The sequence below is a fragment of the Grus americana genome, chromosome 3 (genome assembly GCF_028858705.1).
Source record: "Grus americana isolate bGruAme1 chromosome 3, bGruAme1.mat, whole genome shotgun sequence".
NCBI lineage: Eukaryota > Metazoa > Chordata > Aves > Gruiformes > Gruidae > Grus > Grus americana.
The window spans coordinates 27,047,053-27,059,776 of record NC_072854.1 but is presented as its reverse complement, the minus strand read 5'-3'; the positions used below and the strand labels follow the sequence as shown (position 1 = coordinate 27,059,776).

Here is a 12,724-nt window from a genome sequence, read left to right as displayed (position 1 = left end):
ATGATCTTTACTGAAAACTCCCAGTGATTATTTTCATTCAAAAATAAATCCAGCTGGATAACATTTCGAATGTATCCAAATATTTGGATCTTTCTGGAGTAAAAGGCCCTAGAACTTGCAAAAAAATCACCACTACTTTACATAGGTAGTCAACAGATTTTTAAATACCTATGAAGATTTTTCTGATGAAATGGTGCCTAAAAAGATATCTGAGCTAAAGAATAAAATGTCTAGGTATTTCTCAAATTTTGTAAAACTAAAGAAATAAATACATACAAATATTTTCATCAAAACTTATTTATTTTAAAAAAAACAGAAATTTTTGAATGAAAAATCTTTTCATCAAAACAACCAAATCTTTAGTTGATAACCATATTTAACCAATCTTTAGCTTGATAACCATATTCTCTGGAAAGGATTAGTTAACACTGTCTACCTATCCTTAGAGTTTAAAATCTTAGATAATCTCTGATTTTATCGCTTCTGTCTGAAAGATATGCTATTTACTCAGCAAAAATCTGGCCAGAGAAAAACCCAGAATCATTTGTCAATTAATGTCTCAGGTTTTATTTATAGTCTTTACTCAAAAAGTACTGTTAAATTAAAACTCTGGCTAAAAGAAAATCCTAGGAACATTGGAATATTTTAATTATGGAGTTCTAAGTGAAAATAAGAAAAGAGAAGAAATGAGAATTTTTGTCTTACAATGAGTAAATTCAGGCCATAATCTCCATTTCTAATATGTCACAGGGGACCTACAGGAGCCAAAACCTGCCAATGACCTTTAGTGTGTTCTTACCTCAGATTAATTAACACAGTTTATCCCACTGGCATTAAGGGAGCAGAAGACAGTTTGTGTTAGCAGGTGGCATTCAGCCCCCCTTTAGAAAGATGCTACTTACGCTTTTTCCCGTGAGCATCACTAAGATTGCTATTTGAGTTTTTTGTTAGCTGGCCCAAGTTAGAAATACTGTACGCTTTCCCTCCCCATTCATCTCACAGGGATCTCACAGGCGGAACACCTGACAAGGCGTGAGAATTTTGCTGGTCTTCCACAGTCACCCGTGACCTTTTATGTTTGATACTGACCAAGTTTTCTTAGATAACCATTTACTTTCTACATTCTTGCTCTCTTCAACAAAAAGCTAAAAATACATTTTCTGAAATGAAAGTATAGGTTTGCAAAATTTTGACATAATTGACATTTTCAGCAGTGGGTTGAGGAAATATTTTAGGGCACAATTAAATGATTACTGAGAATTATTTTGCAGCTAGATTGCTATACTAGCTTTTAACTTTTTGACTTTTTCTTTTCTTATATCAAAACAAAAGAAAAAATCAGAAGACTTTTCAAATTCCATTGTAATTCCGTAATGTTTTAATTCAGCAGCTGTTTGTTGAATCATTTCATATTATATAGAAAAATTATATCTTGTTTCACACAGTGTAAGAATACTACATTTTCTGTGGCTGAAGATCAAAAATAGCCTTCTAATGGGTAAGGAATTGAAATAGTTATGAAAACAATTCCTGCTGTACTTTCCACAATTATTTGAGTTTTCTTTTTGCAGAAGAGACAAAGTAAAATAATTTCTTGAAATAACAATGACATAATAGCTGTACTCAAAAAAAAAAAGTTTACACATAGGAATATAGGAATTCCTATGATTTTATTTGATGTTTAAACACTCTTTCCATTTAGGTATTTCTCTTTATTCTTTTTTTAATAGAAAAAGAATATTCTCCTTTTCCCCTTTTAATAGAAAAAGAAAACTTTAATATACAAACAAATGCAATTCTTTTCCCTCTCACTTTACACCAGTGTAAACTAGGAGTAATTGCAACAATGCCAAGTAAAATAGCCTTTGGGGAAAGCTAAAGCATAAAGTGATTAAGCACTTCATAAAACTACAGCTGTCGTGATAGACAGTACATTGCATGACATCAGGTCAAAGTAAAACCTAGAAAAAATATTTACATAAGTTAATCAAATAACATTTTGTCTATGAATAATTGGCTTTTCAGAAATATTTGAACATGTGAGAAGGTCTTCTTTCTATGTCAAATGCTTTTTACTGAAAAACAAGTCCTCCCTCCCATCCTACCCTTCCTTTTGAAAAATCTGAACTGAAATGTAAGAATAGTGCCACAGGGAGATTGTAGCTCAGGTTCTTATAGACTAGTCTCTTTGTAACCAATAGGCCACGTTCCCCTCGTAGACTAAGTCTCCAGTGATGAACCATCTTCATTCTTTAAGAAGGAAAATTACAGTGTATGGTAGGAAGCCCCAGGCCAGGGAGCTTATGCCATAGATGGAAAATGAATGAGTGCTTGATCTACCAGTCCAATGAGGTATCACCTCTATTATTTCCAGAGAGAAAGACTTTATTTTAATTGTTGAAAAGTGAACATTTTCTTGGCATATAAATCTGTTAATTGTTTGTATTGTTGGTGTTAAATGGCAGCTGAGAGAGAAACCATGACAGCAAGCAAGATAACTGATGTTTTCTATTTTAAAGATCCTCAGAGATCTTCTGGAGCAACACTTGGAAACATTATGGACTAAAATGCGTTACCAAAGTTAAATTGTCCTGCCCTTCAGGGGTGCTGACACTTGTTATTCCTATTGGCCTGAGTAGGAATTTTGAGCTTATAGCACCTTTAAGCATCACATAAGTTTCTTTTAAGTAGTTACTTTTTAGGCACTCGAGTCTGAAGAAAAAAGAAAAATTGGCTATTTAGTGTAATCTTATGAAAACCTGTGACTTGCAGCACTTTGGGTTCCTGTCTTAGAAGCATGTCTGTCCTTAGAAAAGTAACCTGGAATCTCCCCAAATAAATCTGAAGTGAAAGTTCCATAATGAACATAGAATTTACTACAAGGGAATTAGCAGAAAAAGAAGTGCAAAGTAATTCCGGAATATCACTAGTGCATAAGTAAGCATTCCTTGTAAATAAATCACTCATTTATAGAAACAGGATATAAATAAATGATGTTTGAGACTTCTTTCAAATACTTAGAGTTCTTTATATGATACATTTTAGAACATTCCACGGCATCTAAAATATATAAAAATAAATATCTACAGTATTTACAAAGTATGATACAATCCAATCTTTAAAAAGACTTGTAAAGACATGTTCTTTAGCTCATACTGAGGTAAGTAGGTTTCTGTAAGACTGAGAAGAAATAGGAGAGGCAGCCATTTTGAAGGAATCTGTTTGTCCACTTGCTGTAGTCTATAACACAGCTAAAAGCACGTGTCACTCTCTGGTGTTCTTACATGTGTTGAGCCAAAGTCATCCTTGCTGTAACTCCATCGAGGTAAATTTAGTTATGCTAGGGACAAATTTGTCCCACCCTGCATTCTCTGTGTTGCCAGCGTCTTCTGCAGAAACCCTCACAGCTTCATCTAAACTTGAAGTCATGTTCATCCCTGGTATGTGGAGATGCAGTTCCACTGATTTCAATGGGCTGAGTGTAGCTGGGATACCTGTAAGATAAAATACAGATTTTAAGATGATTTTACTGTTTGTATCAGGTAGCTGACTGGCTCACCCTGTGATTGTCCCTCTCTGAACACTGCAGGTGATGATCTATTAACAAAATGATCTGCCAGAAAATGTTCCAAATTGCACTTGTAAATTTTAAGTAAAGACTTCTTGACTGAAGTCTAAGGGGATTTCTGTTGCATAAACCTTGATTTTCTTACTTTTAAACATTTTTAATGTGTTCTATCCTTTATTTAATATGCGTTATTTGGTAAATACCCTGTGGTTCCTTATCCAGATGCCGCTGTGACCAGCAGAGCACTACAGCTTCCAGTCTACAAGCCAGTCATCGAATGGTTCGGGTTGGACAGGACCTTTAAAGATCATCTAGTCCAACTCCCCTGCCATGAGCAAAGGACAGCTAGGGGGAAGAGAATAATGACAAATAACCGGTAATGACAAATAGTCGGTATAGAGCGAAACATCATCTACAGCCACACTGTCAGCTGGGTTTCATGGCTGTAACCTTGCTTGTGCCGTACACGTAAGAATGGAAATGCTACTGGAGAAGAGCAAGCTGAATTCAGGGAAAATGCCCAACATTCGTTCTATAGTAAGTGAAAAGAACAGACTTCTTCAGAGGTAATTTATTTAATTCTTTTTAGAAACATATTTTAGGAGCAGATTAGCTGTCCTTGGAGATACCAATTTCTCTGTTATAAATATATAGCTTATCTAGTCCTAGCCTATAGTGTCTGAGAGAACTTCTAGACTACCAATGTTGACATCCCTATGACAGGAGGGATGTACTTGTAGTCTCTTGCAAAGTCCTGCTGGGATATAAGATATAATGTAATGAGAAATATCAAATAATAAATTATATGTCATTTTCCTTCTATTCACAGAGCTAGGGAATTGCACAATCATTTCACTGTTTACCCAGAATTGGGAAAGCTTGAACAACTCCTGTTTTCCATTTCAGACTGTGTTCATTTGTTTATCAGCCTCTACTGGAGAAAAATCAAGAGTGGCTTCCCAGCTGTTCCTGAATACACACAATAACCCACCCAACAGGAAAAAGAACAGAAAATGTGAGAAAAGAAATGAATGTGAATTTCTTATTTGATCAGCCGAACTCACTCCAGAATGCGTGGTAGGCAGATCATTTGAAATAGTCAAAGACGTTCAGGTAGTTCAATCTGTACATCCAATTTGGGTTATAATATTTATTATAAAATAGACCACAATTTCAGAGAATTATCTCTGAGTAGAATATAGCTGTTTATAAACACATTGAAACTCCAGGGAAAATTATTTGCATAGTTTCAGGTACCTGTTCTTTATTTACTTAGGAGTCTAAAGAAAGTAGAGATCCAAAGAAAATATTTATATAAAATATGATTACCTTAACCCCTCTCCAACTGCAACTCAACCTTTGAAATAAATGAGGTGAAATTTTGTTTCATCAATGTATAACCAAATTGTAGCATGTTCTATAAAATATTTCTTGTAACTTATTTTTCTTACAGTCAATTCTTGATTGTAAACACCCTTCTCTCATTGCATTGTGCTCATATTCAAATATTGTTGCATGCACAATTAAACTTTACTTCCACAGCATCAAAAGACAAAGGGACAAATATACTACGAGTGGCTAATAGGTGCAGTACCATTTGCTGGAAGTGTGTTTATGTTGGTCAATACAACGTGTTCTGAAAGTTTTGAAATATTATCAAAATTGCTGATCTGGGTTGTCAAGGATTTCCGACTCTCTGTACTGGCACGACCTCTGGTGAGCCGTTCATCATGGTGACTGCGAATGCCAAAGATGCAACAAGAAAATGCTGCTTTAAATTCTTCTCTAAATTTCCCTGTCAACCACAAAAAAGACTCATGAAAACATTGTACTTTAAAGCGTGTTTCAACAAACTTTACAGATTAGAAAAAGGCAGCTAATGAAAGTAAAATTAACCCAAAACCCCCAGATGTTCTTCTAATGCAGAAGTAGGAAATCACAATTTCCACATCTTGGAGAAAGACAGAAAACATACAACCTTTGTAAGAAGATATGTGAAGTGTGGTATGAAACCTAAATTATTCTTGGCTAGACAGAATGGACAAAGTAGAATGATTTATGAAAACATGTCATGGACAGTCTGTTGATTAATAACATATCTAACAAAAACAAGTAGTTGAGCAATTGTAGGCTTAAATGACAGAATCATTACTTGACATGTGCATTCCTCAAGGCTTCAGTGTTGGGACCAGTGCCATTTAACATCTTTGTCAGTAACATGGACAGTGGGATCAAGTGCACCCTAAGCATGTTTGCTGATGACACCAAGCTGAGTGGTGCAGCCAACACACTGGAGGGAAGGGATGGCATCCAGAGAGCCCTTGACAGGCTTAAGACATGGGCCCGTGTGAACTGCATGAAGTTCAGCAAGGCCAAGTGCAAGGTCCTGCACATGAGTCGGGACAATCCCAAGCACAAATACAGACTGGGCAGAGAATGGATGGAGAGCAGCCCTGAGGAGAAGGACTTGGGGGTGCTGGTTGATGAGAAGCTCAGCATGAGCCGGCAGTGTGCATTTGCAGCCCAGAAAGCCAACCATGTCCTGGGCTGCATCAAAAGAGGTGTGACCAGCAGGTCGAGGGAGGCGATCCTGCCCTTCTACTCCGCTCTCGTGAGACCTCACCAGGAGTACTGCGTCCAGCTCTGGGGGCCCCAACGTAAGAAGGACTTGGACCAGTCTCCAGAGGAGGGCCACAAAGCTGATTGGAGGGCTGGAGCACCTCTCCTATGAGGACAGGCTGAGAGAGTTGGAGAGTTTGGAGAAGAGGAGGCTCCGGGGAGACCTTATAGCAGCCTTCCAGTACCTAAAGAGGGCCATAATGGCCTTGAGCTGAAGGAGGGTAGATTCAGATTAGATATTAGGAAGAAATTCTTCTCTAAGAGGATGGTGAGACACTGGAACAGGTTGCCTAGAGAAGCTGTGGATGCCCCCTCCCTGGCAGTGTTCAAGGCCAGGCTGGATGGGGCTTTGGGCAACGTGGTCTAGTGGAGGGTGTCCCTGCCCATGGCAGGGGGGTTGGAACTGGATGGTCTTTGAGGTCCCTTCCAACCCAAACCATTCTATGATTCTATGAAATGAGGGCATGGCTAATTTGTATTTCATCTTGAATACATTTTAAAAGAAGATTCAAAGTGTTTGACAGCCCATTAGTCTGCTTGGGGCTCAGAGTAAACTGTTCAAATCATCCTCACACTACACATCACAAAAAAACTACGGTGGGGAAATGTGTAGTGAGGATCAATAGACTTTTGCTTCCTTGTATTTAGTTGTAATACCACCATTTTAGGTCCTGATTCTGCTGTCCTTAGCCAAATAAGACAAATACAAATTAAGACAAATCTATAACACCATCCTGGCCAGTTCTTTGGCCTTGAACCTAGTGGGCACTGGTCGTTCAAGTACTAGACTCACAGCCTTCAAAATCCAATACCTGCGTATAAATTGCCAACTGGGGACAGCCCCTGGCTTTTGCTACCTCCCAGACAGTATCTGCGGAGTGTTTAGGGGCAATGGTAATTGTTTCAGAACAAAGGCATGGCAGGGCCTTCTCTACCAAATTAAAGGTATGGACAAATTCAAGCACCTGGTCTCAGGCCCTGGTACACTTTAGTTTATAGTTATAGGAAGACAGCCTGTAGGTAATGGGATACATCAAACATCTTGTTTCAAGAAGAGGATCTAGCTCCCACTGGAGGAACTGGGCTGATGTTACACAGTCATTAATCTTATTTGCTATGGCTCATTACATTCAAACTGTATGTTAAACTTGAATTCTAGGTAACTGTAACTTACCACTGAGGAAGTTATAAATAATGGGATTGGCTGCACTGTTTGCATATACAAGCCAGTGTGAGAATGTGAACCAGGCGTATACAGTTTCTCTGTCATCAGCATGATTAAACATTCCAAAAACCCTACAGAAAAAGAAAAGCAAACATGAAAGATGGCAAAATTAGAAATCATATAAAAAGATTTGGCAACTTTTAGCCTAATTTTATCTCTGATGACCTATCTGCAGTATTACAGAAAATCTGACTCAAGAGTGCTTGCTTTCTTGAGCAAGTAAAGTCCTCTCCCCATCCCTCAGTCTCCTCTCTTGGTGGTTTAGCACAACAGAGACCATCAGTACTTTACTTTGCAATTGTGCAGATGCATAATTTTCTCTATATAATCAAAGTCAGCTGGTGTCAGGTAAGCCAAAAGAAGATGGGAAAAGTTGCTTTTGATCTGTTCAAGTCATTGAGGTTCCCAGGTCTAGGCTCAGTCTCCAATAAACTGGGGTTTTGGAGTTAGAAAGGCGCTGACCTGACCCAAAACCTGAGCCCACAGTAGCAGCTTCAGCCCTCCAGAGAAATCTGCTTTTCCCAGATTCCTTACACCTAACCTTTGACATTTAAATGAAAATCTAACTACAGGTCTGCTCTGCTATTGTAGCTGAGGCAGCCTGTGTAGTTCCTCTGTGGTTCAGATCATAGGTGGCCTGACCTGCCTTCTGGAAATACTTTTTTCTCTCCCCATTGCCTACCAAGGGACTTGAGGATGAAAAGTACTTGAATTAGGCCTCAGGAAAGTGTCAGAATTGAGTGGGAAGTACTGAAGCCTTCATATCCAACTTGAAAATATTCCTTAAAAGCTGAAATGTTCCTCAAGCACCAATAAAAGGCTGGTTATTTTTTAGGATATTCAAATATTCTGCTATAAGTCATTATTTATTGGTATTCCAGAGGTCTCATGAGGTATGACTACCTCAAAGCCTTAGCCTGTCAGGCATTGCACAAAAACCAGAGTGTAAACAATTATGTCTCAAATGAACAGGAGAGAAAAGGGCAAAAAAGTAAAACGAGCTTCATAGGCAAACTGAAGGGTTAGGCTCCAGTCTCAAAATCGTACATGATGGGGCTTGGGTTTGAACCCAGCATTTCACAGTCCTGGGGGCCAAGCCACAACATGACACTCTCCCGCTACCCTTCAGCTGCTGCTTTAGGTAAATGCCCTTCCACGGGTACATTTACAGCAAACAAGCTGTAATCCCATTTAAATGACACGTTTTAATGAGGAGATAGGCTAGATCATTTTCATGAGGAAGAGCTTGCTAATAAGGGTTCTACAATCTGGCCTTCAGTTTCAGTACTGCAGATAGGTTAGATATATTTTTTCTTGCAACCCTATGCTTATTTTCCATTTCTTTATCATGAAATAAGTAAGCTTATCCTTCAAAAGTATCTGCCAGAATAAGAGGAATCTCGTAACAGAGGATTGTTTCTCGACAGGAAGCTTTACCAAGTGTTTACATTTTGGGATAACCTTTACCTTTTCAAGACATTGAGGATGCTAATGGGTAGATAGCAAAGTGCAAAAACCAGGAGGACAACCATTAGCATACGTGCTGTTTTCCTTCTTGCACGAATCTGTTTTATTTCAGCTGCCACGGCACTAATCTTTGACTTTGTTGATTGTCCCAGCCCTCGGGGCTGTGCTGAGGACTGCAGAGGCTTCCATTTTTTCTGAACAACAGAAGAAGTTCCTGGGATCTAAAAGAGACAAAATAAGGGGCACTTTGAAAAACTAGTACTGTGGGTAGCTATAACAAGAAAAAAAGATGTGTTAACATATGCAATGTATGCTTGCGGGGAGAAGTAGGGTTTTTTTTACTAAATTAATGATGTAGCTGCAAGAAATAAACCTAATTTCAGACACGCTTGAAGGACTGCATAAAAATTTGTCTTTTATCAAAATGTATCAACTGAGGTATTAAAATTATCTTTACTTCCCACATAACTTGCCTTGCTTGTCTCTTCCAACTGTTAGACTTACTGACCTTACTACAATTATGTTGCTATAAAGTTCTACATTAAATGTTTTCTTGTATGGCAGAGTAGTTTATCCCATTCGTATGCTGCTAATTTAAGATACAAACCAGCTTTTTAACATTGGAAAACAAGGATTTAAAGCTTACATAGTTTTAAGTGCCATAAAACTTCCAAGTATGCAATCTAGATGACAATGAAGCAGCTAAAGAAATCACAGCTCAGGTGTGGATCTCCCTGCAAAGCTCTTCAAAACTGAATCATACAGTGACAAATGGAGGGGAATCATGGAAGAGTGCCAAGACATAAGGAAGAATTAGGTTAGCCAAAGACACCTTGCAACAGGTAGATGCAGCACCATGCTATTAAAAAGAAATAAATCGGTTTTGGTTTTTGTGTCCTCACATAAGCCAAGCCAAATAGACTGATTTTGCTTCAGCTCTGCAAAATTATTTCCTGTTGCAGCCAAATGTGAAAGACTACAGATGGCAAGGTCTTTCTCAGAGAACTCTACTACGATGACATTTATAATGTTTTCAATATACATTGTGAAAAACTTTTGGGTAGAAATACAGTTTTATTCATGTGTAGTGCAATTGTCTGCAGGGTGACTGGTCTCACGAGTGCAAAATAATTCATGTTTAAAAGCATCTGCAAAATTCAGATTGTCTATTGTAACATTTTAAAAATTAGCGCTTATCCACACAAACTGACCAGAAGAGAATGAGATATTTTATATTTATTTCAGAAAAAAGTAAGCCAAAATGGAAATACTTGTTCTAAAGTAAAAGCATGCACATGCAGAATTGTTCTAGAATAGCTATTATGTATTTTTTTGTGAATAGCTTCCTTGCACAGACAAGTCCTTAATTTAGCATTTATGTGCACCACCAAACCTGATTTACAACTATTGGAATGTTTTGGCAAAGTTGTGTTGTAATGAACAGGAAATCAACGAAGCAGAACGAGGGATACGTTATAACATTTATTTTTTACTAATGTGTCTATGGAAATAAAGAAAAAAAAAAAAAACAACCCCCAAAACCAACCTTGCACTTACTTCTACTGAGGACTCCCACTCACTCAGCTGAAATCCGCAGTATCAGCTCCATACCTGGACACAGCTGTCCTATTGCAAGGGATTTACCTGACTTAGCTGTGGGGTGTCGTGCCGCAATGTGTCTTTGCCACACACTACTGAGATAATACACTGTCTAAGATTCTGATTTTGGTTTATCGGGGTACTTTAATATTCTGTTCTTCTAACTTGGAAGCAGAAGCTTTTCCTTCCTTTTCGGTCTTACTGAGTTACCATCTTTGTAGCAAGAACTGATCACAAAATGGAGATGGAAGCAGAGAAACTCAGCCAAACCTCGCCCTTCTGATCACGCCAGAGATTAACCTCAACTTTTTGACCAGATTTCTTGGTAGCTAGATGCAATTTAGAGGAAGAGAAGCAGTATCTGGTCTCAACATTGTGAATGGCTGTTTCTACAGAAATGTTAAACGTGACTGTTTTTGTACCTGGCTTGTACCTGTCTGTGCAGGTAGAAGGGTCTTTTCTGATATTTAAGCAATCTTTAATAGCAAGAGGTGAGCAAAGGTAGGGACTGTATACAATATACAGTTTCACTGTACTATATCTTAAATTGCTAGATCTTCAGGAGTTTGTATTGAGAACCTTTCTAAGAGTCCTATTTTCCTCAGTCTTTACCTGGCATACATCTGGGCTTTGCTACCGTTACACCAATAAGCAATAATACAGTAAGAATTTTATCAGGGAAAAAAAAAAAAAAAAGCTCTATACCCACAGATGCGTTGCTGAACCAGTACCGTCTAAGGATGTACTTCAGCATTGTGTGCGTGTATACAGAAACATTTACAAATATACGTATATGTAAGCACCCACGTGTATTATATATGTACAAGTACACACATGCCAGCATAATGCATATATTTGCTTTTCAGTAATGAATCAGTTACAGAGATAGTTGTGGAGAACTTGTGTAATTCTAGTAATTCGCTAAAAGCCCACTAGCTGTGTCCAAACAGGGGCTAAAAGTTGCATATTTATTTTCTTACGCACTTTTTTCCTATCCTCTCAAATTATTATCAAGGGTTTTACAACCAGAGGAAATCTCTCCAAATATAATAAGAGCTTGCAAAACTGCCAAAATAAAAAATGGGTAGGATTCTTAGTTATTAATATGAGTAAGCTTGAGTGTCAATGCGTTTGGACATCAGTAAATCGAAGCATACAGTATGGAACTTGATAATACAGATTATGTACCAACACTTTTATCATAAGTCCATTCAGTCCTATTTATTTGTTCAGAAGTTACTTTTAATCTACTTACAATCCACAAGAGAACACAGCCTTCTAAGTCACTACTTCCTTGCTAATAAATTACTCAAAATCCCTGTTATTTGTGGCATGATTGTTCTTGTCTTTACAACGATGAATCACTAATTCAAAGCTTGTAAAGCTTATATTCACAGATCTGCTTGAAAGACACAATCGGTAATTTTAAGAGCTCTTGCACAAAGTATGGTAAGGATAGCTTGTACATCTGTCTTACCTTCAGTGATCTGAAAACTGGCATGCACAACACACTCCATTTTTAAAAAGAACCTTTAGAAAAAGTGTAAGGCAAAGCAAGCATCTACAGTTTGCTGTGTTTTTCCTGTCATGTACATCTGGAAGTCTCGTTGTACCTTGCAACAGGACCACTATATTTAACTGAAGTTCTCGTAAACAGCATGATTTCTTAACTGAAACTATTATAAAATAATACATTCAGGAACATTGCATTCATTTGCTCTACAGGACTAACTATGGCACACCTGCTGCACTTAGAAACGTGCCTGATGTCTGCGGCCAAGCCACAGTTGATAATAGATGCGCAGTGACTTTAATTCCATTTAGTGCAGCCTCTTATACATAGTGCTATCTTCTACGCTAGGAGAAGAGATATCTGTAATTTCGCATCGATAGCATTAAGCCTGTAGAAGTATTTGGTTTTTTGCCACTGAACAAAAAGGATCATCCTACCCTTGTCAGCATGCAAGATGTGTAGGCAGAAGAAATACTGAGAAGAAGAGAGAGGCCAGCTAATACAACTTGGGGGGGGGGAAATGGACAAAACAGGTTGGTCTGCAGTCATTCAACTTCTGCTCTGAATCGGAACCAGCATTTTCAGGCTACGTGCAGAATAGGAACAATGGCTTTGCATTAACTTAATTAATGGACAGCTTGAGAAACGAGGTAGATTGTAAAGGAAGTACAGAAGAGGAGGTTGAGAAGGAATATGGTGATAAGGTCATTGGGTGCTACGGGACAGATAGCTA

The 12,724-nt window shown here is 38.0% G+C and overlaps 1 protein-coding gene across 1 annotated transcript in view; it reads right to left on the bottom strand.

Annotated features, from left to right (window-relative positions):
• Positions 1-3,300: 3,300 nt before the first annotated feature.
• Positions 3,301-12,724, bottom strand: part of HCRTR2 (hypocretin receptor 2) — a 33,943-nt gene continuing 24,519 nt past the window's right edge. The window contains exons 5-8 of the mRNA XM_054819068.1: positions 8,880-9,100; positions 7,362-7,483; positions 5,163-5,363; positions 3,301-3,494 (exon numbers count right to left, since the gene is read on the bottom strand). Coding sequence (XP_054675043.1) covers positions 3,301-3,494; positions 5,163-5,363; positions 7,362-7,483; positions 8,880-9,100 — 738 coding nt within the window. The remainder of the gene's footprint in view (positions 3,495-5,162; positions 5,364-7,361; positions 7,484-8,879; positions 9,101-12,724) is intronic.